Genomic DNA, 27,752 nt, shown 5'->3' with positions numbered 1-27,752 from the left:
TCCCAGTCATTGACGCTGGAGTGATACCTCTTCCAGGTGACAGTATCAACTGCCAAGAAAATCAGTGCTGATGACCTTGAAGAAGTGTTGAAGGGACTGGGCATCCCTGCTCCACGCAAACAACCCCAAACTCAACCTCTACTTCGTGGTACACCCTGACATCTACAACACCTTCAAGGAAGGAGCATGCACGCCTCAATAACCAGCTCCTCCTCCTTGCCCCTCTTCAAAGTCTTTTGAGTGCAACTTCACCACATCAAATGTGCCACCCCTCGCCAGTTTAGCATGCATGACTGCCTCATACAGCAGACCCTTGAGTCCACCGTCACAGCTTTGCAGCACCGATACCAATTTCTGCTCCTCAGAGATCAATGCTCGTTTGACAAACTCGCCAGCCACCCATTTGCTCGCGAACTTGAGGTGCTGCTTCTGGAGCTCGTTGTCAGCCACAATATGGACCAGGCGATGGCTCGCCTCAGGTCCCATATTGATGGCACCAATGGCCACTCGAACCTGATGTACAGGGGAGCAACCAGGGTGGCAGGCCAAGTCGCAGGTGTGTTACACGTGAAAGGCAGGATGCAACTTCTCCTTGCAAGAGGAATGAGATAACGGCAGCATTATGGGGATGGGAAGACATGGGAGCTCAGCAATAATGCTAAGAAGCTGAGACAATTTCTACTGAATAGAAACAACTTCAAAATTAAAAACTCAGGCAATCCAGTCAAAACCTAGGCAATGGCCTGAAACGATATCATTTTCAGGGTAGAGGACTAGCACTGCTACAATGCTTCACCTGGTCAACGTTGCATGTATGTATCGCGTTCACCAGCGGCTCCAGAAACTTACACAATTTCGCATCCGGGTGCAGCAATGGATGTTGCAACGCGTACCATGCCACGCCACCATAGCACTAGTACAGCTTCTCCACGGTCGCCTCCAGGACTTTATCTGCCGATGCATAACCGGTAGTTAGTGGTGCACGTTTGGGCACCGTCAGGACGGCTCCACTAGTTCGCGGAATGATAGGTGGGCGAATCCACCTGACTGATTGGCGCCTATCAGCGACAGTCCGGCAGGCCTGTCCCAACAATAGTGCAGGATGGTAGGCGGGCATATCCAAGATTGATTGATAGGCGATGATTCCGGCCGCGTATTGTTGAAGGGCGGTCCTATCCCAACGTAGATAGGTGGTAGATAGGCGATGAATCCGCCGTGATAGGCGATGCCTCGGCCGTGCCTCGACCTTGCCTCGGGTCTCTCGGCCGCGTATCTCGGACTGTCCTCAGGTCCAGGGATGGTGGACGACTGTACGATACTTCCATTGGTACTGGTATATAAGACACAAGTTATGCTAGTCTTGGTATCTCATCTTCAGATGGATCGGTATTCCTTCATAGGAATCTCCTAACGTATTCTTGCTGTTCACCACTAACCCACAGGCTGTAACCCTTATATCACGACCAGTCTCCTTGCCTCCTTTATATTCTTAACAGGTTATGAGCCCTGGCGATATAGCGAACGCGAAGTGGGCATGGGACGCTCTGGCCGTGATGTTTGTAGGTAGCTTGCAAGGTAGCTCGCAAGGTTGCTCGCGTCAAGTCCACCGAAGCCTTTTGAAGGCATTTTCGGAGAAAACCGAACGATATGTCAGCGTAAATTTGCATGTTTTCGGGCGCAGACGGGGCCTGGAAACCGGACTTGCCATATAAGACCCGCTTGGTCACCAGTCAAACAACAAGTACAAATGTGCATTGCGGCTGTTTCACAGCTGTATCGCAGACATTTTCATACATCTAAGCATATCCATATCCCACATTTTCAGACATCTAAGCATATGCATGCCCGAGTCAACTGATGATGAGCGCCCAACCAAGGTACCCCGCATCTCCCTCAGGATTCGTGGCTTGACGTTTTGCAGAAAGAGTTTTCAGTTATGAAGTCCTAACCCTAAACCCTAAAACCGAAGATAGCTTTGCTTTGGGTAAAATCCTTGCTGATATATTTCTCAAAGGAGCTATGTTCCAAAATAAAGTCAAACACCTGTTAATTCAGCCGTCCTAGCATATAACGAAGAATCCAGCTAAATTGTACCCCGAAAACCGCTTCAGACAGTTTAGGGGTACCCGAAAACACTATCCGGCTGACAGGAAAATTTTCGGGGAGAGCCCCGAAAGGTTATTCAGAGGGTTTCGGACACGGCCGAAATTTTTGGGTACCCTGGTGAAGAACCCTGGCTGTGGGCATGTTTTTGGTGTGAGGGAAAGCGAGTGACTAATTTGGCTGTTTGCACGCAGGATATACTGCATCAAGTGTGGTTTCAACAACGGCTCCATCAAGCCCAAGCTTGGGGCACATGTGGCTAGAGTGTCCTGGGTATCTCGGTTCAAACCCGGGTTCAGTTCTCAGGAAAGCAGATTAGCCGAGGTCGAGGACGCCCTCTACAGCTAGAGGGGGGGATAACTGTAGTATCCTGGGTAACACGGGACCTAATGGCGGGTGAAAACTAAGGCCTTAGGATAAGTAGTGACAGATATGTAGTGACAGATATGTAGTGACAGATATGTAATGTAATGTAATGTAATGTAATGTAATGTTACAGAGTGGGAGGCTTCTGGGCCACTTTATCACATTGTCAGTTCTAGATCATTTATCACCTTATAGCACCATCCACCACTACCACACTGTACTTCGCCATACGAACTGTAAGTCCAAGGCGGCGGATCCAGCCTTCAGGGACCCCACCTCATCCATTCACCCGAACACCCGAAGAGACGGAGGGTTCGGCAATCGCCACCAATCCAGCGTGCGAATCTGGTCCATCAACTGTGACCTCAACTCCACATCTCAGCAGCTAGCCATAATCTCGCGCTCCCGACTAATTCGGGGGTCTCCCCAGGAATCGAACCCAGGACCTTAAACCGCTAATTGCAGTAGTGTCAACCCAGACCAGACCGATATGTCTGCCACATCATCCCATGCATAGGACACTGTCATATGACGGTCAACCCAGACCAGACAGATATGTCTGCCACATCATCCCATGCATAGGACACTGTCATATGACGGTGTCATATCTAGAATGATAGAGCTAGCTGCAAGCATGGGCAGGCCTGGTTACAGATGTGATGGTGATGTGCACAAGCATGTCCTTAAGGTCACTGTCATGGGATGACCTGCACAACGGTGTGCATGTGCAGGGTGGTAGTTGACATGTCATTGAACTTTGATGGATGACAGGGAGACTGAATACGTCATTGCTTGAGCTGCGATATCTGGATGTGATCCAGGGAGTTCCCACCTCACAATGGCGACCTTGATGTCAAAAGCAAACAGGTCATGCAATAAAAACAGCCGCCACTGGCTCCTTATCCTTGATATCATGCAGGCCGAGGGGAACAGGCAGAAATTTATTCGCTCTGCAACTTTATCATTATAAATATTATGCACGAGTACAATTACATAATATAAAGCATGAGTACAGTTACAGCTGGTGTCCCAGGCAAGGATACGGTAATTAGTTAATTAAGGATACGGGACAATATTGTCATCAAGGCTGGTAGGCTGGTAAGGCTGGTTGGTTATCCTGGAACCGTATTTTCGCCCAAGCTAGCCTATCAGTGTATATGGCAAAGCAAATTGAAAGAAACTGGCTCCAGTTGGCGACTGGAGGAAGCATTAGTTCCTAACTTGCCCGGTCTGCAGTGCCCAACATCTGATGCTGGCTGAGAGGCAAGAGAAGAATACTAAGCTTACAAATTAAGGTGTAGGGATCCCTTAAATAGTCTTGCACGACACCAATCCGTACTGATCAAAGCTAAATCCTACCTATTTGGTAACGAACACAAATTCCTTACATTTCCCAGGTTGTTCAAAGCTGGCAGCATGACAGGAACCAGAACCAGGATAAGCCCTCCTCCAAATGTACAGAAGCCACCACCTGCATGTAATGTACATGTACTCGTCATCTGCCCAGCCCAACACATCAATACTTACTACAAAAACCTAGCAGACACTTCTCTCAGTCACACGTATATGGCACATCTGGTAGTGAGATTGCACCTGATTGTCTACCAACTCAACCAACTAGCACAGCAATTGACAACAGCAGCAATCTCTGGCTCAAGGGAAGGGGCCTCCCAGCAGAAAATATCTACAGCCCATTCTCAAATAAAATTTGTCCAAACCTCGTCCACAGACCACATCACCCACACACTGGTAAGCGCATTCCTGGTGATCAAAATGAAACATTTTCCTACCCTACTACTTTACCCAGCCGCTGCTTCACTATTGACTACCTGCATGGCACTAATGAAACACAAAGCAAAATGGCAGCAGCAGCAGTACACGACAGGAAACGACAGTAACAATTTCCCTGCTACACTCCTGCCCCTTGCCAACATACTACTGTGCATGTGGTCATGACGACTCTACAGGGGACAAGGCCAGTAGTCACATCTCATGACAGCTCCAGTGTAACACAGCAAAGGCGTAACCCGGGATGCTCAGATTGGCATTTGCGTCGTTACATTGCCCCCCACTTAGCAATGGACGTCCTCGGGCATTATTTCGAGCACAGGAGCCATCCCACCTCGCGCCAGTGCGCTGGTTTATCCATTACACCATGAAATCGCCAATTTGCGACTTGCTGGTTGCCAGAATCGAACCGCCGACCCGAAGTTTGTTACGGAAGTCGAGCAGTCCCGTCTCGATACCATTGTAACACAGCAAAGGCGTAACCCGGGATGCTCAGATTGGCATTTGCGTCGTTACATCCAGTGAGCCACAACTGCTAACTAATTTGTGCTGCTACCACTGCACCAATAAGCTTATAGTCTTAAGGACAGTAGCTCACACATGTAAAACTGTCCCTTTGCCCACCTGTTGTGGTGAGGATGCATCATGTGCTGCTGTACAGGTCTTAGCAGGTGCCACATAGAATGTACAACTGGGTGTTAGCTGCACGCACTTGCTTGGGATTGGGCGGCCAGGCAGCCTTTCCCACCTTGTCACTTTGGCCGGACTTCCACTTCTTCATTGCTGCCTGCACCTTGAAGGTGTTGTAGAAGTCAGGATGCACCACAAAGTAGAGGCTGGGATTGGGGCCCTCCTGGCCTGAAGCAGGGATGCCAAGTCGCTCAAACATGTTCTCAAGATCATCAGCATTGATCTCCTTGGTAGCTGATATAGACATCTGAAAGAGGTATAGCTCCGGCACCCTAACAGCGTCAATGACAGGGAACGTGGAGGAAATAGACTTCAAGTAAACACTCCTAGCCCTGTTCATGCCACTGATGTCGTCTTTGAAGCAGCGAACCTTTTTGCAGGCCTGGATGACCAGCTTCTCCTCATTGCCCCTCTCCAAAGTCTTTGGGTGCAATGGCACCACATTGAACTTGCCACCCATCGCCAGTTTAGCATGCATAATTGTCTCATACAGTAGGTCCTTGAGTCCACCGTCACAGAGTTTCAGCAGTGATACCAATTTCTGCTCCTCAGAGATCAAGGCTTGTTTGACAAACTCGCCAGCTGCCCACTTGGTTGCGAACCTCAGCTTCTTCTCAAACTTGTCATCAGCCACAATATGGACCAGGTGATGGCTCGCCTCAGGTCCCATATTGATGGCACCATTAATGGCCACTCGAACCTGATGTACAGGGGAGCAACCAGGGTGGCAGGCCAAGTCGCAGGTGTGTTACACGTGAAAGGCAGGATGCAACTTCTCCTTGCAAAGGAATGAGGCAAAGGAATGAGACGTCAGCAGCAATATGGGGCATGGGAAGACATGGGAGTTCAGCAATAATACTAAGAAGCTGAGACAATTTATACTGAATAGAAACAACTTCAGAATTGAAAACTCAGGCAATCCAGTCAAAACCTAGGCAATGGCCTGAAACGAAATCATTTTTGGGTGAGGCCCCGGGTTCATTGCTGTCAGTCAGTCAGTCAGTCAGTGGCTTACATATCTCGCCCCGCAAAAAATAGCGTTTGAATGCTATGTTTGAATGCTATATCCATTCTATATCGAAATGCCAAAGGAGACATTCCAGATAAATCGGAGCACGAAGATAGCTTTCCATGACTTCAAGTTTGACATAAAGTTACATATCTTGCCCCGCAAAAGATTGAAAGTAGAAGCTATATCTATTCTACATCCACCTGCCAAAGGAGAAATTCCAGATAAATCGGAGCGCAAAGATAGCTTTTCATGGCTCTGAGTTTGACATAAAGTAACAGATCTTGCTCCACAAAAGATTGAATGTAGAAGCTATATCTATTCTACATCCACCTGCCAAAGGAGACATTCCAGATAAATCGGAGCGCGACAAAGATAGCTTTCCATGGCTCCGAGTTAGAGGGAGCAAGTGGCTGCACCAGGGCCGAGCCCCTTTTCGGCTTTGAAAAGCCGCCCCCCTAGTCAGGGTAGAGGACTAGCACTGCTACAATGCTTCACCTGGTCAACGTTGCATGTTGTAACACAGCAAAGGCGTAACCCGGGATGCTCAGATTGGCATTTGCGTCGTTACATTGCCCCCCACTTAGCAATGGACGTCCTCGGCCATTATTTCGAGCACAGGAGCCATCCCACCTCGCGCCAGTGCGCTGGTTTATCCATTACACCATGAAATCGCCAATTTGCGACTTGCTGGTTGCCAGAATCGAACCGCCGACCCGAAGTTTATTTCGGAATTCGTGCGGTCCCGTCTCGATACCATTGTAACACAGCAAAGGCGTAACCCGGGATGCTCAGATTGGCATTTGCGTCGTTACACATGTATGTATCGCGTTGACCAGCGGCTCCAGAAGCTTACACAATTTCGCATTCGGGTGCAGCAATGGATGTTGCAGCACATACCGTGCCACGCCACCATAGCACTGGTACAGGTTCTCCACGGTCGCCTCCGGGACTTCATCATACATCTTGCTGCGGGCATGTTTTTGGTGTGAGGGAAAGCGAGTGACTATTTTGGCTGTTTGCATAAAGGATAAATTGCATCAAGTGTGGTTTCAACAAAGGCTCCATCAAGCCCAAGCTTGGGACACATGTGGCTAGAGTATCCTGGGTATCTCGGTTCAAACCCGGGTTCAGTTCTCAGGAAAGCAGATTAGCCGAGGTCGAGGACGCCCTCTACAGCTAGAGGGGGGGATAACTGTAGTATCCTGGGTAACACGGGACCTAATGGCGGGTGAAAAGTAAGGCCTTAGGATAAGTAGTGACAGATATGTCTGCCACATTATCCCATACATAGGACACTGTCATATGACGGTGTCATATCTATAGAGCTAGCTGCAAGGATGAGCAGGCCTGGTTACAGATGTGATGATGTGCACAAGCATGTCCTTAAGGTCACTGTCATGGGATGACCTGCACAACGGTGTGCATGTGCAGGGTGGTAGTTGACATGTCATTGAACTTTGATGGATGACAGGGAGACTGAATAGTTGTAGTAGTGATGCTACGGTTGGGAGATGAACATCTAGACTGCTGTTTAAGCCTGAGTGGCAGACAGAGTTGATTCCTAGATAGGTAACATGACTGGGTTGCCCCCATGTTACAGCCTTCACACTCCCGATGCATGGTCACTCGGAAATCCCCTAAGCAGCTCTAGTCTCTCTTGCAGTGACCAATAACCAACTCTTTGTAAGAAGGGTTTAGCTCCCTTGCAATTGGCATCTCCCCGAGTACTCTTTGCCTGGTGTCACACTCTTCCACTGATATGCCTTGTTAGTGCTTTGCTGCTTGGTTGCAACCACTCAACCGACCGTTTACCCAACTGACCAGTTAACTTGATCATTAATCAGTCGATTTGGTCAACGAACCCCAATAGTGTTCAAAACGGGTGGTAACCAAATGGTTATGCCACAGGGTTGCCTTCTGCTGGGCACTGCTGGAGAGTCGAGGGGTCACCACCCTTTCCTTCACATCAATGCTTTAATCGAAAAACAACCCTGTGGCACTGATTGGGTCGGTAACCCATGGGTTACCCACCTTAGGGTTTTAACCCCAAAACCCCAACCCATGGGTTACCCTCCTTCACCCCCTGGTAGCCCAATGGTAACCCCCGGATGCCCTAAGCACAAAAACAGCTTATGGACCGATTAGCATATTAAGGTGATATCAATCAGGTGATATCAACCCTGATAATCTTTACTGTGCAAAACTGAAGATCTTCTGAGACTAATGATAGAAAACCGAAGTTTTACGTTAACTCAGAAGAGTTAGTTGTGTGTTGGTATGGCATGTAATGCCGGTAAAGGAGGTTGCTCTGGTGTGCTCGAGTATTTTTCGGTTTTGTAGCTGGCATTAGGTCGCTGCTGTGAGGTGTTAGGTGTCCAGGCCTAGTGGATTGCCTCACGGTAGCTGGCCTCCACCTGGCCTACCTATCGAAGGAAGACTGTTTTTAATTACTTGCAGGTACCCTTTGTAATGTTTGATAATTTTTTACGAAACCCATCATGAACCCTAGCCTAAGAAAATTTTGGATGTATAATCAGGAATAGTTGCACATGCAACACGTGAGGTAGCCCTACAGGCTGGCTCCCACACAACCCACCCCACACCCAGCACCTGCGGCAGTCAAGCAGCTCGTCATACTCCCAGACAGGCATGTACCACACACTGGCGCCTTCCTTCTCCATCTCCTGCAGCCCGAGGGAGGGTGGGGTGACAGGTCTTCATTCTGGTTTTCCTAGTCTATTTAGGTGGCAACTAATGGACAAGTAGTCCTGGATGCTACATGCCAGGTGCACAAGCAAGAGCAGTGTATGGTATGCCTTCCAGTCCCATCTGGGCCCAAGATGCCTACCTTGGACGTCTTATACACGGGTGGGGTTATCAGCACTGTGTGCACCGCAGTGGTGGTTATTGGCTGCACTCCATCGGCAAAGTACCTGACAGGACAAGGTAACTAGATGTCAAGGACAGAATGGACAAAGAGCAGACCATGGCCTGTAAGAACATCATCAGTCCCCTGTCATAGCACATGTATGCATGTATGATGTGTGGGACAGGGGACAGACATATCTTCACCCTGCAGTCGCTACCCCGGTATATCCCCGGTATTTCAGGGCACCCTTATCTAGTCACCATAGCCAGCTTCTCAGTGGATCGCTCAGGTTCCGCACCCACCACCAGCATCCAGCATTATCCGGCATCTGCCCAATCGACAGTGGCTTGACTTCAATCCTGGTCAGCTCACAAGATCACTTTATCCCAGGTCACCACCGTCCATTGTCTAGGGGCACTTTTACCTTCAATCATCGGAAGGATTTTCGACCCTGACAGGTCTCGATCCCAGAACCTCCAGGGGCATTGGTGCGTTCTCTACCAGTAGTGCCTGACCTATGCATGCATGCATGCATGTATGATGTGTGAAACAGGGGGGTATACCTTCACCCGTGGCAGCTACCCTGCCAAACCCTGCCTTCCCCGGTATTTTGGGGCACCCTCATCCAGTCACCCTAGTCAACTTCTCAGTGGATCTCACAGCGCTTTCCCCGCCGGGGACGCGCTGCGTATTTGTAGTTTAATATAATTAAACTACAAACCACATTCCCGGAGGGGAATCATAACAACTGAAGGGGAAGAGTTCATCCCCTTTAGTGTTCATCTTCTGAACTGAAGAAGAAGAACACTTTAGTTGGGGAACTAAAGGGGAAGAAGAAGAACTAAAGGAGATGGAACACAGCTCAGGTTCCGCACCCACCACCAGCATCCAACGGAATCTGCCGGTCGACAGCAGCCCAACTCGATTCCTGGTTGGCTCGCAGGTTAACTTTATCCCAGGTCACCACCATCCATCAACTAGGGGCGCAAAAAAGTCTCCGTCTTCTTCAGGGGAAGAATTCCACCATCGGAAGGATTTTTGACCCTAACAGGTATCAATCCCGGGATCCCGGGATCCCCGGGGGCAATGGTCGCGCGTTACCAGTAATGCCAAACCCTATGCATGCATGTATGTATGTATGATGTGTGGGACAGGGGGGCATATCTTACCCTATCACTACCCGGTGAAACCCCGCCTTCCCTGGTAATTTCCGGGCACCCTCATCCAGTCACTCCATCCAGTGCAAGTAGAACCCACCAGGTATCACGGTTCTCAAACTCATGTTGAAAGGTCATGCGGCTGCTGGAGTGACGGACCTGGCCTGTCTCATGCGTGTAGCACCACTGGTGACCAGAAGGGACAGAAAAAGGAAAAGAGTGTCAAACAGCTCCTACACCAGCATCCCAACACAGCACAGCACATATCTAACCCACCATTTGGCCAGGATTTCCGAGGTGCTCCCAAAGGATGAAGGGTGGTGGTGATGGGCTGTGCAGCAGCTGCAACACCATGTAGTAGAAGAAGAAGCTCTTGCCAATCCCAGGTGTCCCAGTAACTGCACACAGGCAAGGGGATGGCCATGGATGTCAAGTGAGTGGAGTGAATGTTTGACTGCCGCAGGATACATATATAGCTTTGCAGAGAGGCTTTGATGCTTCAAAACCCCACACTGCACTGCTACTTGAACCGTTACTGTTAGAGACCTGCCTGCAGAACTGGCAGGTTGGGAGCAGTCGTCCTTCGTAACCCCTGACTGGCCGGTGTGTCAGTGAGGGTGCTTCATGAGGACGCTTCATCCAATGGACAGGGCCAGGCAGCGCAACAGGCCAGTACCAGCAAATAGGCATTTACACAAAATGTCATCACCCATCCACACGTGTCACTCAGAGAGGTGTAAATGAGCCCAAACAAGGCAGAGGCCCAAGTGCTTAAAAGCCACAAGCTAGGTTAGGAACATAGTACAACACCGAGGGCATTGGGTCCTGACTGCATACATAGGTCACCTGGCGGGCAACAGCAGGGAAAGAGGCGGGCCTCACCAACATGCTTCTTGTTCTTGTACTCATAGATGGCTTTAAAGAGCTCCGGATAGCACTCGCGAACATACAGCTGCCTGCTTTCCTTATGCAGTGGGAACACATCACTGCCCAGAGTGAGCAGATTGCCAGCATCCGGCACTGCCATGTTAAGCAGTGCAGCAAAGAAGCATGTCACATTCTTGTCCGGAACTGCTGCAGAACAAGCTGCGGATGTGGCAGTTTGGCATGCACACAAGTCGGAATGAAGGGCATTCAGCCACCAAGGCCATCAGGTGGCTTAGAATCGAAAAGAAAAACAAGGATGCAATATACAGGTCATTTATAACTCAACAGTAGGAGTGTGTGAGACATGATGGGTGATACCACAATAATATAGTGTCCTCTAATTATAATAATATAATATCCTTATGTGGCAAAAGGGTGCAAAAGGGTGCCCCCCTGCATCCGTACAGGCCGGTAGCTAGGGTAGCATGTGTGACAATTGATGGGTAGTGACAACATTGTGCGAGCTGTGCTTGTTGCAGCAGTGCTGATGCTGTGGGAGGTATGCTTGTCAGAGTGCGGGTGGCAGGAAGCCGACAAACCGAGCCCCGAGCATTGGCCAAAGTAACGAGCAGCTTGTGTACTTCCTAGAGAAATGAAATCAAATTTGTCAGCCTGTCGGAACGCCCGCGCGGGCAAATGGTAACACAAGCTGGGTGTTCATGGAGGCGGCCAAACTTGCTTGTGCTCATACGATTTCTGTTGGCTACAGATGAGATACCCTGCAATAAAGAAAGCAATATATCACCAATACCGCGTTTTTGTGTTTGGTCCGTTACACAACCACGGCCACACACACGGCCACAGGGACATGGGCAATCCTACAGGGCGGGGCCCCTGGGTGCTTCACACTGGGGCCCCGCCCAACAAAATGACTGATACCCGACCTAAAGTATTTAATATTCCTTGTAGCGGTGTATAAACATTTTAAAATACAACTCTCCGCATGGCCTTAAGGCATATGTGCTGACATAAATCACCATTTCGAAGCAAGATGAGCTGCTCCTAGGAGGCCTCACCGAGCTGCATCTCCTGCTCACCGAGCTGCTTCTCCTGCTTACGGAGCTGCTGCTCCTGCTTACGGAGGAGAGGAAGCAGCTCCTTCTTCTCGTCTCGGAGCTGCTTCTTCTCCTCTCGGAGCTGCTGTTTCTCCGTCCACAAAATCTGTAATGTCTTACTATCCTTGCAAGCCGTTATCTGTTTCCCAACGGCCTTTATCTCCTTGTCAACCCTCCGAATGTCCCGCTCTACGGCCTCCATACTCGCTTCTGTGAACATGTGAAAACAGCAGCAAATGCAAGGCAACCGAGGCCTAGTTAATGCTCAGTATCTCTACAGCTGAAATAAGAGATCACGGACAAACTGATGCCCAAGCAAGGCAGAACACACAACACGCTGCAATGCCAATCAGTAACTAAGGAATGCAGTTCCAGGGTTAATCTGCGACTGTAAATGCCTATCTGTATGTTCGAGCGCCTGAAGTCATTGCCACTGCAGTCACAGCATCGAGAGGCAATGTATGCAGTGAAGCCATTATACTACACACTGCCACCGAATATACTACACATACTTACTCCAAACACGTCCGGCTATCTGTAAGCAGCTTCAGTGGGGACCTCCAGCGGAAATCAGGCCAAAAGAAGGTTGAGAAACCAGAACAGCGATGGAGACCTGCGCAAAAGTGATGCGCCCGCGATTCGCGGCCGTTCTTGGAAAAGCCATCGGGGAAACGTCTTATGTGGCGAAATAATCCTAAGTCCTAATGTAGCTGATTCTAGCCGAACGAATTCCACTTACGGCGCAGCCAGACGCACAAAGCGCAGCGGTATCACTTTCTGTGTTCCAGGAAGAGCCGGGTACTCGAACATAAACCAAGGAGCAATCCCTACAACGTCACGCCAGATTGGTAAAGTTGAAAATTTTGGCCAGGCCTCCTTACGTCTACATCTGACTGACTTGGCAACTGCCGTAGCGCGCTATGGCTTCTAAACCGCCATTCAAGCTGCGCGCCCTTTTGGTGTACAGCTGGCTCCTTCCGGTGCAATTTATACGGTGCTTTATACCACACGCCGCCCTGATTCATTTGAAGGACACAATATCCGAATGTGTCAGAATGTCTCGATGACGCCGGGGTTAAGGGGGATGCATTTGCAATACGTCCAAAACATGATACACGTCGGATGCATGCAATGTGGTATAGGATGTGGGGTACGTTTAGACTCTTTTTATAGGACAGAGGGCGCAGAGTCGTCCAGCTGTGGAGGGCTGGAGAGAGGTGCCGTGGGGGACTCTTTTTAACATCTTTTACACAAAAGCTATTGTGGAAGAACGCGCATTTTGTGGGTAGGAATGCATGTGTTTTGTCTTCTCCCACTTGTGGTGGTGTAAGTTGTTTTGAGCCACACCACCCTGTGGCGCGCAAGTGAGAGTTTGTGCGCACGCAGCTGCAGCTGCGTGTGTGCATGTGCATGCGTTCGAACTGTATATTCGTTGCCGACCCGTGGGTTTCTCTCTGCCCCGACGACGCCCTGTGGCGCCCTGCTTCCCGTATGCTAGTTTTAGCACGTGTGAAACAACTTGCAGAACGATAGGTGGGGCACTCGTACGAGCACCAACAGGGTAAAGCGACCATTCCACCACAACATACTAGGGGTTAACTTTATTGATAACTCACACGCATGTCTGAGACGTCCTGAGTAGAGAATGTGACGCCTAGCTGCCTCTCAATCCCGGGGATGCTGTCCGCGACCCTTGCGAGTGAGATGGTTATCCCATATGAAGAAAACGTACAGTTCGTATTCGTTTTCTTGCCTAATTGTTGCACGTGCCGGTTCAGTTCATCTAGGGTACCTGGTTGAGCCTTTCGGCGTTTGTTGGCCCGTCCATCGCCGCTGTCTGACATCGCTCTTTGCGGTGAGCGCCGGCTTTGGAGGAATAACTCTAATAGTAAAAGTCTAACTAAATGTTTGAAGGCATGCGGCGCGAGGACTGACTGGCACGAGCATAACATGCCGCTCGAAGATATGCAATATATTGTAACGGCTGCGTATGGAATTGTTTTCATGGCCATGTTGCATGATGATAATTGTTTTGGGGGGTTCAAATCCTCAAATGTGTCAAATTCCAGGCCCGAGGAAATCTTTGCATGACCATTATATTGTTTATTGTTTTGGGGGTCAAATCCTCAAATCCCGTTGGGATTTGACCCGGATTTGCTTGGGAATTCACGAGGTCAAATTCCGGAATTCCGGCCCCATGAGGGGCCTCACCGGCTCAGCTGAACCTCACTACCCAACACGCGTTCCAGACCGACGTGAGCAGCACGCTCATTGTCTCTTATACCAAATCGATAGTCAGTCGATCGGAGCAGTCTGGAACCAATTACCGCATACACACTAAACGGCAGACAGGCCGGACAACAATTTCCTTAACGACCGTCCAACGGCCTTTCCTGGAAAAGCCATCGGGGAGCCGTCTTATGTGGCGAAATGATCCTAAGTCCTCATGTAGCTGATTTCCTAGCGGAACGAATTCACTTACGGTGCAGCCAGACGCACAACGAAAGCGGTATCACCTCTGTTCCAGGAAGAGTCGGGCACTTGGACGTTGGGCCCCACCTCCCCCCCACCAAAACATGGGGGATGTAGACATGCGACGTACGGTGATCCTCTGCATGGCGCACATGTTGTAGTGCTGTACAGGGTGGGGACGTGGGCAAACCGTGGACGGAATGACTAAAACATTCCTTAGTTTCTAGGCTACAAGTGGAAATAGTACCTCTGAGCGCGCTTCTCACTTTTTCAAAGATGGTTAACAGACTTGCTAGTGGCAACAATATACTGGTTGCCTCCGTTTGCTGGCTGCACCAGAACCTGCCGAACACCGCCCGCACCGCTTCGCGTGAGACTCCCTGGTGGCGCCTTGCAAGCCTACCTGTAACAATGACGTCAAAGTACTTGGGGTTGCGCAGTGGCTGCATGGCGCCATTGTCGATGTACATGCGGCTCAGCTCCATGCAAGGTCAGTGTCGTACACCTGGTGTCTGTCAGCAACAGCACCGTATCGTCATCATATCGGGGTTCACGAACATCGTCACAGAACCGCTTCTTCGCCTAAGCAGGTTCACCAGCACCTTTAGCACACACTTATTGCCGGCCCAACACTTGTCCTGCCCAACACCTGTCCCAACACTTGCCATACCAAAGCCCCTGCCGTACTAGGGTACCCAGCTCGCCATCACATCAAACTCCACATCCCCAGATCTCCCTGAGACCCCCCTGGGGCCGCTGCCTCCGCCAATCCCACCGCCGCCAGCCCCCTGGAGCCACACCCTCCCCTCCAGGGCGGCCGCCTGCTCGTCATCCAGCCGCGGTTAGCCAAGTCCAGGGCGGGGATGTACGACACCAGCGCCAACGTCGTACGCATGTGGTCCAGCACTAAAGGTAGTGTAATAAGCAAAACGAAGAGGAGGGCGGTAATCGTAATAAAGGTGACGGCAAAAAAGCAAAAGACAGGCAAGGCAAAGCATACGGTGATCTTAGCCTATTATATTCGACGTTGCACCCGCCAGCTCTTTGAGCTCCCTCAGTCGGGCTGCGTCTTCGCGCCCCGGCAGGGCCAACAGCTTCCGAACCACCTGACCGCCAGCAGAGGGTGACATGGAGCGGTGGCCAGTAGCGGCTAGTGGTGGCGGCAGTTCATAGTGTCCGTCATACTCTCAAAGCATGGGAAATCCACTTCAGCAAGATGTGCTTCTCATCTTCAATATGGCGTTCCTCCCTAGGTACATAACACCGTCCCGTTGTTCGCTGCTGCGCGTTGGAGGCCCAACAGCAAAGCCTCAACTTCATAAGCTTAAAGGTTGTAATATGCGGGAGCACCTCCTTCCTGCCCGCGTGCTCACCTGCCAGACCCATCCCATGCTTATATTTTGCCATGTGGATTTCCGGTTGCTTACCGTCTGACGGGTACACGTCTGGCTAGACATCTAGATGCGTATGCTTCCAACCGCTCATCAATCGATCCTTGAACTCCGATACCACACCTTCCGGCAATGGCCTATTCATTATCATTAGCCATTCCACTCGTTCATGAGCCTCACGTAGCCCTTGCAGGGCCTCTTTCCATACGTCGTGCCCCATAAAACTCATAAAACGAAGAACTAGTGACACCCATCCCGCCCCTTCGGGGTTTTAGGGAGCCTCTACGATCTCCTGTCGCAAAACGTGGTGTGCCACAGACCCACGCTGTAAGCGGATACGGTTCCAAAACCTCACGTTCTGCTTAAAAACGTGGTAGTGTAAGTAGCCGTGGCAGTTCAGCGAACAGGAGGCGGTGCGCTAGTCTGGCAGATCGTTGTACATCTGTTTCGTGAAGTGACTGCCTGCCTCTGCCTGGCTGGGCCGAGGGGTGGACAGCGGCGAGCAGGTCACCGTCCCATGCGCCCTAGGTAAAACTGAAGCGTCTGCAACGGTGTGCATTAGCACCAAAACCGCTCTTGCTAAGGGTCATGAGGACCGTCACGGCGTGCGACTGTTGTTTGTAATCATGGGCCATGCTTTGCGGGTTCGGAACGATTATGCATGCAAGCAACAGGTCCTAGACGTGCTCTGTTGGGCCAAGCTTCTTTGCACATATCACCGTCTTGATACCGGTGCCGAATGCAGCTTTGTGAAGTGGCAATTCTTTCCTTTGCCGGCAGTTTAGGGGTTCCCCCCTATATTCAAAATTCATCACGCAAACAAAAGCGGTCATACGGTAGCGATCCTGTGCACCAACCGCCGTGCCTTAGCCCTGAGCCATGGGCCCACCAAAACATTTTAGCAAAGTACGAAGTTATAATCAGAGCAACTACGTACAGAGAAAGGAAAATCTGCCTGAATGTGCTTACCGTATGCAGCACCCGTTGCCCGATTTCTAGTTGTGTAACTTTCGTACTAAAATTACAACGAACGACAAGAACCAGTTCAGGAGCACTTACACCCCTTACGGCTTATCGTTTAGAGGAGCCGTTTGATATTGCGATCCTGAGCTATCCATTGGATGGATGGTTACAAGCTTCACGAGCTTGTACGGTCCAGACAAAGCCGAAGGCTCATAAGCCGCCTTACGCAAACAAAGATGCAAGGAAAACAAAATAAAAGGGGAAAGCTAAGAGATACTAGGACAGCGGACTTCACTAGAAACCAACGTGATAATCAGCCAGCTCGTTGCGTTTGAAAAAAGAAGGCGAAAAAGGTCATCAAGAGGCTGTCAGCTTTAGTAACTGAAGGCTTCATTCTTTTATCAGGTTTTCAGCTATCCATTGTAGTATGCTCGATATTGTACGAAGGTTCCCGCCAGGAAACCATGACTTGTGTAAATCACAACAGTCGCTTCAGTACAAGTTTTAAGGAGTCTTGACTGCTTGTCGACATGCATTAGCCCGTATGACCATGAGAGTAGCCGACGGCGAGGTGCGAATGCCCATCGTGCCCTACCAAGGGCGAATGTTATCGTCGTGATGTTGAGGTAGCAAATATTAATACCGCGCAATAGTTGATTACCTCTGGGACACACGACTGCGCAAAGTTTGCCTCGCTTCGCGATCCACTGGCAGGCAGGCAAAGAGCTAATTGATGGACCTCAAAGCGCAGCAGGAGCGGCATTGGCATAAGGTTAATGTCGCAGCGGCGCTGGCTCAGTCCTCTTCTGTGGGTACCGGTTCCGGCGCCCGGCAAGCGGAAAGCCTTGCTACTATGCTGCCATACCTCCTCTTGGGCACCCGACACACCAGCCGCCAAGCCACCAGCGGCAGCACGCAGAACAAGTCTAGTTCCTTCTCTTCCACCGGTGGCATACCCCCTTGCCATTTCGCGCTGCTGGCGCCAGGCAGCCTGAAGGCCTCGGTGCTGAATGCACGCGATATAATGTCGTGGCGACGCCAGCGCCGCGCTCTCGCAGGCCGCGCGCCAATCCCAGGCGAAGCACAGCAACAGCAGGATGCCGTGAATTTTGCGCTTTTGGAGAAGACCCATTATTCCCAGCGGCAGCTGACTTCAGATAACCATCCCTTATCGTCTTTTCCACGGCCTGCCTGGGTTTCGGAGCCCTCATCGACATCGCAGCTCAAACCCGCCACTGCGGCTGGGCCCCGCTTTGCCCCGCCCGCCTCACCTCCGGGGTTATCATCAAAGGCTGTCATTGGGGGTCTCACAGCACAGTCGTCGTCGGCGGCTGTGGCGGGGACAGCAGCTGCCGCAGCCCCGACTGCCCCATCAGAGACCACAACAGACCACAACAAGGGCCTCTGGAAGCGCCTTTCATCCAAGCCACAACCAGACGGCTTAGGAATAGCGGCAGCGGATTTCCTAAACGTTCCGCCCAGTACTCTTGCCCAGACACTGGACATATCCAGGGCTATTCAGGAAACCCGTATGCTGATTTACGACGTGCAGCAGTTGGCAAAAGCCGACCGTGTCTTGCGACATTATTTCCTAATGGCCGAACGCGCCCTCGGAGGCGCACAGGACCCTATAAAATCACCCATATGGTTGAGCTTCGTCATCGAAGACGTGATGCGACGCAAGCCCTCCTGTTACCTCCGGAGCGCTGACTGGGAGGGGTGTAAGGTAGGAGAGAATCGGAGGCATTGGATTGGTGGAGGTGCTTGAGGAATCAGAGGTCAGGGTAATGCAATGTAATACAGGTTTAGGGCAACAGGGGGGTCATCATGCAGGGGGGCAGCGTATTTGTGCGCCTGGGAGAGTCCCAGGCAGGAGCGAACGGCCCGCCGGCGAAATGGGTGAGGTTTGGGGCTTGGTTCTTGACGGGGAGGCTGCGAAAGTAAATCGACCTGCCGAGACGGGAGGGGGGAAGTCGGTGGAGAGAGCGGACAGCAGCCATTCGCCTGCGGCGACAGGAGTGAAAGTATTGAAATGGGGGTTGTGACCCAGATCGCGTGTTTTGCCCTTGATGTGACCCAGATCGCCCTTTATCCAGACCATTTGTAAGCTCCCGCTGCAGCGTCCCCCGAAAGTCTTTCTTGTGCTCAGGTACATACACTTGCGTTTCCTTGTTTCCCCCCCCAAGGTTCTGGACTTGCCTGCTTGGCTGCTTGAACGTCTGCAGCTGATGCACTTTTTCTGTATCCCCTTGAGCGAGTCGTTCCCTTACCTCTCTTATTCCCCTCAGTTTCCTGTGGCCGTTGGCAGTTGGCCATTTGCTTCTTTTTGCGTCATATCACTTCCTGTTCCCTTCTCCATTTTCATTTCCAGCCCTTCCCCCTGTCCTCCGGATTTGTCTACTCGGACCTGCAGGTCTAAGGGTATCTCCCCTTACAGTCCCCTTTCCCCAGCTTCCTGCGCTTACAACTGCATGCGCCGCCTCCTGCGGTCCCTCAGACCATGTTCCGAGAGTTGAGCGACACCGCCCTGGTTCGGGACAGCTGCTGGGTCAAGAGAGTGTGCGAGGCCCTGGGGCTTGAGGCCGGGCGGGGTCACGGGAACCTGCTGGCGGCTCTGCCGCCGATGTGGCGCCGCTTCGTAGAGATTGGGCAGGCAGAGGTGCGCGCTTACGTGTATGGGTTTGGGCTGGAGTGAGGTGAGGTGTGGTGAGGTGTGATGAAGTGGGGATCTGCCTGTCATCTCCCACATCTGTCTGTCTGGGTCTTTGGAGCTTTCGGAGCCGTTGATCTGCCGCATTTGGTGATGGCGCTGATGGTGATGGTGATGGTAGTGGCGGTGGCGGTGGCGGCAATCCACGCTGCTTTATCGCTTGTTTCCCACCCCAATGTTTGTCCTCCCAGTCAGCCTCCCTTGCTGTTCCCTTGCAGGACGTATATATACCCCGCAGCACTGCAGCCACCCGCTCACCCAACCAATCCTCTGCCCCTCCCTCTTCCCTGGCCCCTCCCTCTTCCCTGCTACTGTCCTGGTGGCCGCACGCCGCGGGTCGTATCTGGCACGTCACATTCCGCACTTTGACCGCTTCGTTTCCTATACCTTGACACTTTCGCCGTCCGAACTTCGACATACTTCGACACATGCCCTTGTTCCCGTCCTGCCGCTTATTTCCTCTCAGGCCGTGGCTGCGGCCGTCGGAGGGGTGCTTGCACTGCGAGCCGCACAAACAGACGACAGCAGCAAGGCGACGCTTCTGCGGCAGCCTTACCTGCTTCGCACACCTCCCGGTGTACGACAGGTCCAGTCTCAGCCAAAGCTGGATGAGCTGGAACCCCTGGCATGCGCCGCGCTGTACGCCGTCGTACAGTTGCTGAAGGTGCGGCAGGGGTTGCAAGTGTTGCGAGTTTGGGACCGCTGGTATGTGTGTGCGCGCGGTGGGTTTGGCCTGACGCCCGGCGCCTTCACGGCTCGTCTGATGTCATGCAGGCACAGGTTCGTAGTCTTCGTGCCTCTCACACCTCAGCCAGCAATGTTTACATGCGCCGTACATAAAATTCATGGGAAGATGTTGTAGGGAAAGGAGCTCTGAGTTTTGGGTTTGCGCAGCTTCATGGACTCAAGCCCGTGCTTGGACTTGTGGTGCATCGTCATGATTATCATCATCATCATCATCATCATCATCATAGTTCCCCTTTCCCAGGGTTCTATCAAGCGTCCATGTTTTAGTGTTTACGTTCATCCCTGCTGCGCATGTCACCACAGGACGCAAAAGGCAACGCTGTCACGGCGCTCATTGTACGGCCACATGATCTGTACGACTTTCTGTCGCTGGTCGAGCCGCCGGCGTCGCCACTGTCGGCACATTACGCGTTAGGCAGCAGCAATCCGCGACACGGAGCCCCCCAAGGAGGTGTGATGCCGTACTCACAACATCACCTGATACACGTGGCGACGGCTTGGCGGCAGGACCGCCAGGGTGTCGCCTTCAAGGCGTATGCAGTACGGACAGAGATTATTGCAGAGGCAGGTCGTACTGGACAGCCTTGCCTGACGCCGTACGGTGCCAAGTTGTTAAATTCATCAGCATTGTACTCAACGAAATCGTTGGCCGCAAGCGGCGGCATGCCTTTCGGTTTCGGGCTGGGGTTGCGACCGCCGCCGCCGTCAGCGGCCCCCACTGGCCCTTTGTCGGCAACTTCGGTCCCTTTTGCGACTGAGAGGGGAGCTGCGGCCCGGAGGGCTTTCGGATTGGGCCCCCGGGATGCCGCCGAGTGCGGTGTGACCAAAACCTCCGTGGCAGCCTCGGAGGCTGCGGCGCCGGCAGTGGCGTCGCATCGACTAGGCGGACGCCTCTCCCAGTCGCGGACAGCCCACGACAGCCCACAAAGCGCAAGTATGTTAGCAGGCACTTACACGGAATGGCACGGTGGCAGTAGCAGCGATGACGGGGACAGATCTGAGGATGACTACAGCAACCTGGGTCGCCGTAACCGCAACCACCAAAACCGCAACGGAAACAGCGATAGCGGCGGTGATAGCGACGCGACTACAGTTGTCTTGGGCTCCCCGCAACGGACGTATGGTCCAGGGCTGCCGTACGTACCGTACAAGCCTGGCGACGCAGCAACCGCAAACCTGACTTGCCGTGGTGAGGGAAGAAGGCGGCGGCGGCGGCGGCTGCTTGCCGGCAGCAGTGTTACGGGCGGCGAGGGTGGGGAGCTAAGCCTAGCTCGACAGGCGGCTCGCGCCACCTCCATGGCAGTGTGTTGGCTACAGTCCCTAGGAGTAGTGGATCCGGATTTGGAACGAATGATCACTGCGGATTTCGCTTCCTGCCGTACCGTCCCCGCCGCCGCCAGCAGCACCATACTGACGCCGCCGCCGCAGTCGCCGTCAGCTTGGGATCGGCAGCTCGCGTTAACAAACGCGCCAGCGACTCAGTCCAGTGGCACAATGGTTGTGACGTCATCAGCGGTATGCTCACGGCAACCGTGCTTGGCACGGGAGCTGAAGGCGCTGGCGGACCGTGCCGCCGCAAGCGTCCTGCTGCCACCGTACGGCGATAACGACCCCGATAACCGTACGGCTCGACTGCCATGCCTATGGCTCGAGGACGGTGAGAAGAACAGCACCAGCATGAGCAGCAGCAGCACCAGCGCCGCCAGTGCAGCTGGCGCTGGCCCCGGACGTTGCCGTGAGGGGTCGCCGTTTGGTCGTCCTGCATCCCTTCCAGCAGGACCAGCGCCTACCACTGCGATCTTGTCGGATGAGGTCTCCGCCTTTGAGCAGCGGGAGAAGAGCCGCGCTGGGCAGCTTCGTGCCGCTTTCCTGACGACCCTCCGCTCGGACGCTGCGCTGCGACGGCTGGTGGCGGCTGTGCTGCCGCGGACACGTCACCGTGACGGCGTGGCTTCAGATGACGACGAAAACACCACGGCAGCGGCGACGACGGATTCTGACGTGAAGCTCGAGCTGGAGGGCGAGGAAGTGGAGTATGCGGAGTATACGGAGGACGATGAGCAGACCGTGGATGCTTCCAGCAAGGCTGGTGACGGCGCGGAAGGAGCTGTGGGAGCGGATAGGGTCGGCGGCAGGGTTGGCGGGGGCTGGGACTTCGCGGCGCGGTCGCGGGTGACGGAGGAGCAGGTGTTGTCGGTGGAGGATATTGGTGAGCTGCTGCGGCGGCTGAGGCCCGGGCTGCAGGAGGCGCACCCTCGCAGCTGGGCGGCTCTGGAGCAGGAGGCGCGGGAGGAGGAGGAGCGGCTGGGGTCCACCATTTCGCAAAACACATTGGCAAGCAAGGTGTGAGCGGTACACACGGTGTATGGCGGTGCCGTGCGGGAGGGCGTGGTGTGGGACTGTACGGCGGAGGTGTCTGTGTGTGCCGTGTGGGTTGGGTTGTGGGAGCAATTGGTAAGGGGGAAGCTGGGGGCTACGACTTTGAGGAGGGCCCGGGACACCGTTTGTGTATGTGTGTGCGTGTATAAAAGTTTAATCCGCGCAACTGCCGTACAGCTGTTTCTTTTATCGCCATCTCCATCATGCTCTAGCTGCAGAGGCCTCTCATCACATCAACTCCTAACGTCTAACTGACCCAACTGCTATTCGCTCTGGATTTTCGAAGCTCAACTTCCAACCACCGCCCAGCACGACGTACCCAACCCCATTCCAGATGTTGCGCCTGGGGCTGCTGGGCCTTACGCTACTGGCACATCGTCCGGACCTGCCTTTGCGGCTGTTGCGGCTACTGCCATGCGTCGCAGCCGGCGCCACGTACCGGGAGTGGGCCATGTACAGCCGGCCTCCCCCGGGGGCCAAGATGGTGCGACCCGCGTGTGTGTGTGTGTGTACGGAATCCGAAATCGTGCTTGTGTACGGCTTCTCGTACAAAACGTTCTAATGTACGGAACCCCAAGGAGTGTTGTTGATTGTGTGTGTTCGTGTACTTGTAATCTGTCAGCGCAAGAAGGTCTGTTGCAGTGCCTCTATGACGGCTGATGTGTGCGTGTGTGTGCGCGTCTGTGTGTGTGTGTGTTTGGAGGAAAGGGATGGGGCAAATCGAAGCGGTAGGAATCTACCCATTTCCCTGTTCAGTCCCAGGCCCCACCCGGCCCAGCCCTTGCCTCGACCTAGCGTCGCTTTTTACGCTCCGGAACCAACCAGCTCCTGCCCTTCTGTTCTTCCTTGCTGGTTCCCGTGTCTGCCTCCCTCTGCTTGATGCTTTCCTGCAGAGGGGCGTCCTGGCAGCTGGACCCTGCCCCATGGCGCACTACCACGCGCTCATTGCATTTGCCGCCTTCAACTTCCTACCGGGACGTCTTCACAGCGCAGCTGGCACCGCCGCCACCGCCGTCACCGGCGTCGGTTCGTCCCTTCGTTTCCCTGACCCCACACCCGCCGGAGCCGCAACCGCTGCCACCGCCGCCAATAACTCCGTCGATTTGACGGCGAAGGCACTCGCGCGGATGCTCCGACGGAACCAGACGGTCTGGGAGTCCATTGCGTTGTACGTTTCCGTACAAGCCCTGGCGGAGGATGAGGGCCTGGCGGTGCCATGGCTCATCGCCGCTGGCGCCGCCGACCCCGAGGAAGCGCCGTCCGCCGCAGCTGCCGCTGCTGCGACCAGCAGCAGCACCGGCTGTGCGGTGGTTGGGTCGTCGACGTCGCCATCGCCTTTATCGGCCGCAGCGGCGGGGCTCGGTGCCTCGCAGCTCGGCAATCTTGCGGAGTTACTGCGCGAGCTGAAGCGGGATGTGGTGGTGGCGGCGGCGATGAACGATCCCCTTGAAGAGTCGGCATCGTCGGTGTCGTCGGCGTCTTCGTCGTCGGCGTCGGAAGCAAGAGGAGAAGGAGGAGAAATGGCCGGGGGAAAGCGGATAGATGGTGGAGGTGCTTGCGGCGGCGGTGAGGAGCTGATAGACGCCGTGCAGAGTTTGGCCGCTTTGGACATGGTACTCGGGGATCTAGCCGTTAGCGGCTTCAGCGGCGGCGGCTTCGGCGGCGGCGGCGGTATGGGAGGGCAGCTGCGTAATGATGGCCATGGCAATGCTGACTGTGGTGACGCCGATGACGATGAGGCGCGTCGGGAAGCTCTCGAATGGGGCCGTCGTTACGGCGGCGTCGATGATGGCGGCGACATGTATGATAGTGAACGCTATGGGTACGGACAGGTGCTTAGGCAGATGTACGGCGTAGGTGGCGGCGGCCTAGCCTCGGAATTTTCCGACAGCGAGGATCGCTGGTTCATCGAAGCACCCCAAGTACCCAGCAGTGGCAGCGGGTCTACCGAATCTGTGGCGGAGTTGGAGGTAGCGACAGAGGTGGAGGCGGAGGCGACGGAAGGGGAAGTAGAGCTGGAAGTTACGAGCGGCGATGGAGATGAGGCGGCAGCCGGCAGGCTCGCAGATAACTCCGCCGCCAAAGCGGTTGTGGCGGCGGCGGTGACGGTGACGGCGCCGTCGGCGGATATGAGGCCAGCCGCGGAGGCCAGCCACTCTGATCCACTGCCGCCACCGCCGCCGCCGCAAGCTGCGCCATCACAGCTGTCGTCATCACAGCTGCGGGCGGGTGGCGGCGTCGTACCCGGAACCCACGGGCCGCTGTCCAGCAGTAACCTCTGGGTGGAGGCTGGTCACCAGATAGCGGCGGCCCGTACGGACGACCCGTACGGATGCCCGTGGCGCCCTTCGGCCCCTCCCGCTTCCTCGTCGTCAAACTCCGCCAAGAACACTGCCATCAACAGCAGTAGCAGCAACATCATCAACGGCGGCAGTACGGCCGGCCAGGGTGCCATGACCGCGACGGCGCAAAGCCCAGCTCAGGCTGCGAAACAGAAGCCCGGTGCCGCCACTTTGCCGGCGGAGTACTGGCAACCTGGCGGCCGCGGCGGCGGGGGTGCCGGCCGTGGCGGTGGGCGGAGTAAGGCGGGTACTGGTGGCGGCGGCGGCGGCGACGGCGGCTGTAGTAGCGGCATTAGCGGTCTCGGCTGGCTGGGCGGACCTGAGTGTCAGGCGGTGGCAGCCGACCTGGACGATCACTTTCTCAAGGATCCCTCTTTTCACAAGATGATGCTGTCGTCTTTGGTTCAAAACCTGGCGGAGGAGTTCGAGGAGGGGTTGTTGAGGAGTGTCGTAGACGCCTGTCGAGGCACACCAGCGCCCACATCCGCGCCGGCGCCCACAGTAACAAAATGTCCAACATCTGTACCGCTCGGTCGGGAAGGTAGCGGCGCCGCGCCCTTCACCGCCGCTGGCGGCGCGGAACACGGCATGGGTTGCAAGGCGGCAGCGGCGGCGGAGGAGGAGGATGCGCGTATGGGCCCAGGCGGGCTGGCGAGGAGTTTGCGAGGGAAGGAGATTGAGGAGGTGGAAGCGGCGGAGGCCTTATTATTGCAGCAGTTGAATTTGAATCCGTGGAAGGAGCAGTCGTTGCGGATCGCCTCGTGGCCGCAGGCCCCTGACCCGAGTGCTGCTTCCGGCCGCTGTCAGCGGAGCGGCGGGGGCGGCGGCGGCGGCGGGATGGAGGGCCGGCGGAAGCAGCTGGGCGGCCCTGACTGGGAGCCGCAGCAGGCGCTGCCCGTCATGTTGCGGTTGTGGAGGTGCGCGGCGGACAGAGCGGACTGTGAGGCGAAAGCTGCCTGCGGTGTGCGATCAACGCGTAGCGGCACTACGGAGGTATGTATACACGGGGAACGTGGGGAAAGGGTGGGGAGGGGCAGAGGGCATATATATTTGTATATATATAATAATAATAAATAATTAGACTTTGGCACTGGTATGGGGGGGCCGTATTGGCTAGTGCCATTCGGGAATACCAATATCTCTCCCTTTGGACGTTTATCTCGGTCCCCCCCAATTCCCCGTTTCGTTCACGCTCGACACATTTTCTTATAACGACACCCTTGCACGGCATCAGCCTCGAGTCGTACGTCAGCACGTGACCACGGTGGGCGGCCCGGGGCTAATGCTCGCCCTGACGGCGATGTACTGCGGGGACGAGCAGCGAGCGGCGCAGCTGAGACGGCCGGCTAACGCCTCCGCCACGACGGCGGCGACGGCGGCGGCGACGGCATCCAAGTTGGCGATGGCGGCGGCGGCGGCGGCTGGGTCCCGTCGGGGGCCTTACTCAACGACGCTGGCGACTTCCACGTTGGCGGGGACCTCTTGTGGGGCTGGCGAGGAGAGGCGACGTGTGTGTTTCCAGCCCAGTGCTAGCGTGAGGACTTCGCAGCTGGCTCTGGGGCTGCTGGGACACGGAAGAAGTGCGCCGGAGCAACAGGTGCGGGTGTGGTTGAATGGACCGAGCCAAACGAGTCACGATAGCCACGAGAGTCACGATGATATGGGTTTGGGATATGGGGTCAACATCAGATGATGCGCAACTTTACCGAAGTAAGGCAGAGCCCAACATTGAAGTGGTCGAAAATAATGAGATTTCTTTGGAGGTGTTCTTACTGATAGGGAGAATGACGCCAGGGCTATGTGCGTGTTTGCGTGTGTGCATGTGTGCGCGCACAATGACGTATTGAAGAACTTAGCCGCGAGAAGAAAATGGTTACAACAAGGATGCGGGGCCGTGTGGGGCGGTTATAAAAAAACAAGTTGCGAGAGGAAAAGGTGAAGCTGCAGCAACAGAGGTTTGTGGCATTGTATGTATGTATGTATGTATGTATGTATGTATGTATGTATGACGTTGATTACACTGTGGGCTGAAAAGCCGGGGGCCCAGGGCCGAAGCACAGCGCGGGGGGCGGGTGCATACGGCTGGTTAGTCTCATGCACTCCGCCCCCGGGTCAGGCCGCACGGGAAACGACGGCCGGCACGCAACAGCGCTTGTTTGGCGCTCCAACTAGACGGGATCTATGCCCGTTGGTCTCCTAACATAAACGAAGTCGCAACTGGGGGGCTCTTCCTGCCGACCGAACGAACCGAGCATCTCAGAGAGCTCGCTACCAGGACTTGGGCGACCGGGAGCCCGACGAGTCTTCCCGGGCTGGGGAGGTCACCAAGCTCAAAAATCCTCACGCAAAAAAGAGCGCAAAGAGCTCACACCACAAGACGCCAAACAGCCTCCTGAGACTACTACCCTCCTCCGCCTCTCCCTCCCTGGGCTAGTCCAGGGGAGATAGCCCCCGTCGAGGGGGTAACACCGCACAAGTCCGCGCCCTTCCACAGCACTGGGTCTAAATTGAAAAGTACTCAAACGGGAAGACCCTGCGGCAACGCAGGGCGATCAAGCCTCCGGAAACCACAGGGGGGGAGGGTAGCCAGCTCGGCGCCCCCCCAATACCGCTCTACCAAGACGGCTGGTTCCCAAGATCCTATCTCACCTAGACGCCGCACCACGAAAAACCCGGTCTCGTACCCTGAAGAACCTAGTCCTGCACCACGCGCGCACCTTCGAGTACGGCCCCCCCTTCTGGGTGCCCACCTCCCCCTCATCCGCGCCCTCGCTACGGCCA

General features: G+C 54.3%; 4 protein-coding genes across 4 annotated transcripts in view; 2 read left to right on the top strand and 2 right to left on the bottom strand.

Moving 5' to 3' along the window:
- Window positions 1-195: 195 nt before the first annotated feature.
- On the bottom strand, window positions 196-5,617 carry VOLCADRAFT_91833 (uncharacterized protein; the record flags this gene model as incomplete). The annotated part of the gene is made up of 2 exons (XM_002951256.1): window positions 196-513; window positions 4,970-5,617. 2 exons carry the CDS (start codon window positions 5,615-5,617, stop codon window positions 196-198), a joined length of 966 nt encoding a protein of 321 aa, XP_002951302.1.
- A 1,130-nt stretch (window positions 5,618-6,747) lies between these two features.
- VOLCADRAFT_105054 (uncharacterized protein) lies at window positions 6,748-12,992 on the bottom strand (the record flags this gene model as incomplete). The annotated part of the gene is made up of 8 exons (XM_002951255.1): window positions 6,748-6,925; window positions 8,570-8,643; window positions 8,808-8,892; window positions 10,086-10,171; window positions 10,262-10,383; window positions 10,868-11,071; window positions 11,929-12,177; window positions 12,866-12,992. The coding sequence occupies 8 exons, from the start codon at window positions 12,990-12,992 to the stop codon at window positions 6,748-6,750; spliced, it is 1,125 nt and encodes a 374-aa protein (XP_002951301.1).
- Window positions 12,993-14,715: 1,723 nt separating this feature from the next.
- VOLCADRAFT_91831 (uncharacterized protein) lies at window positions 14,716-15,349 on the top strand (the record flags this gene model as incomplete). Its single annotated transcript, XM_002951349.1, has 2 exons — window positions 14,716-14,929; window positions 15,252-15,349. 2 exons carry the CDS (start codon window positions 14,716-14,718, stop codon window positions 15,347-15,349), a joined length of 312 nt encoding a protein of 103 aa, XP_002951395.1.
- Window positions 15,350-17,526: 2,177 nt separating this feature from the next.
- Window positions 17,527-27,752, top strand: part of VOLCADRAFT_91830 (uncharacterized protein) — a gene marked incomplete at both ends in the record, with an annotated part of 16,110 nt that continues 5,884 nt past the window's right edge. Inside the window, 9 exons of the mRNA XM_002951348.1 lie at window positions 17,527-18,519; window positions 19,291-19,452; window positions 19,970-20,167; window positions 20,278-20,283; window positions 20,554-22,593; window positions 22,964-23,113; window positions 23,523-24,195; window positions 24,487-25,964; window positions 26,206-26,568. Coding sequence (XP_002951394.1) covers window positions 17,527-18,519; window positions 19,291-19,452; window positions 19,970-20,167; window positions 20,278-20,283; window positions 20,554-22,593; window positions 22,964-23,113; window positions 23,523-24,195; window positions 24,487-25,964; window positions 26,206-26,568 — 6,063 coding nt within the window. The remainder of the gene's footprint in view (window positions 18,520-19,290; window positions 19,453-19,969; window positions 20,168-20,277; window positions 20,284-20,553; window positions 22,594-22,963; window positions 23,114-23,522; window positions 24,196-24,486; window positions 25,965-26,205; window positions 26,569-27,752) is intronic.

This window comes from Volvox carteri, assembly GCF_000143455.1.
Source record: "Volvox carteri f. nagariensis unplaced genomic scaffold VOLCAscaffold_23, whole genome shotgun sequence".
Taxonomy (NCBI): domain Eukaryota; kingdom Viridiplantae; phylum Chlorophyta; class Chlorophyceae; order Chlamydomonadales; family Volvocaceae; genus Volvox; species Volvox carteri.
The sequence above is the reverse complement of the archived record's forward strand: the minus strand, read 5'-3'. Positions and strand labels throughout refer to the sequence as shown.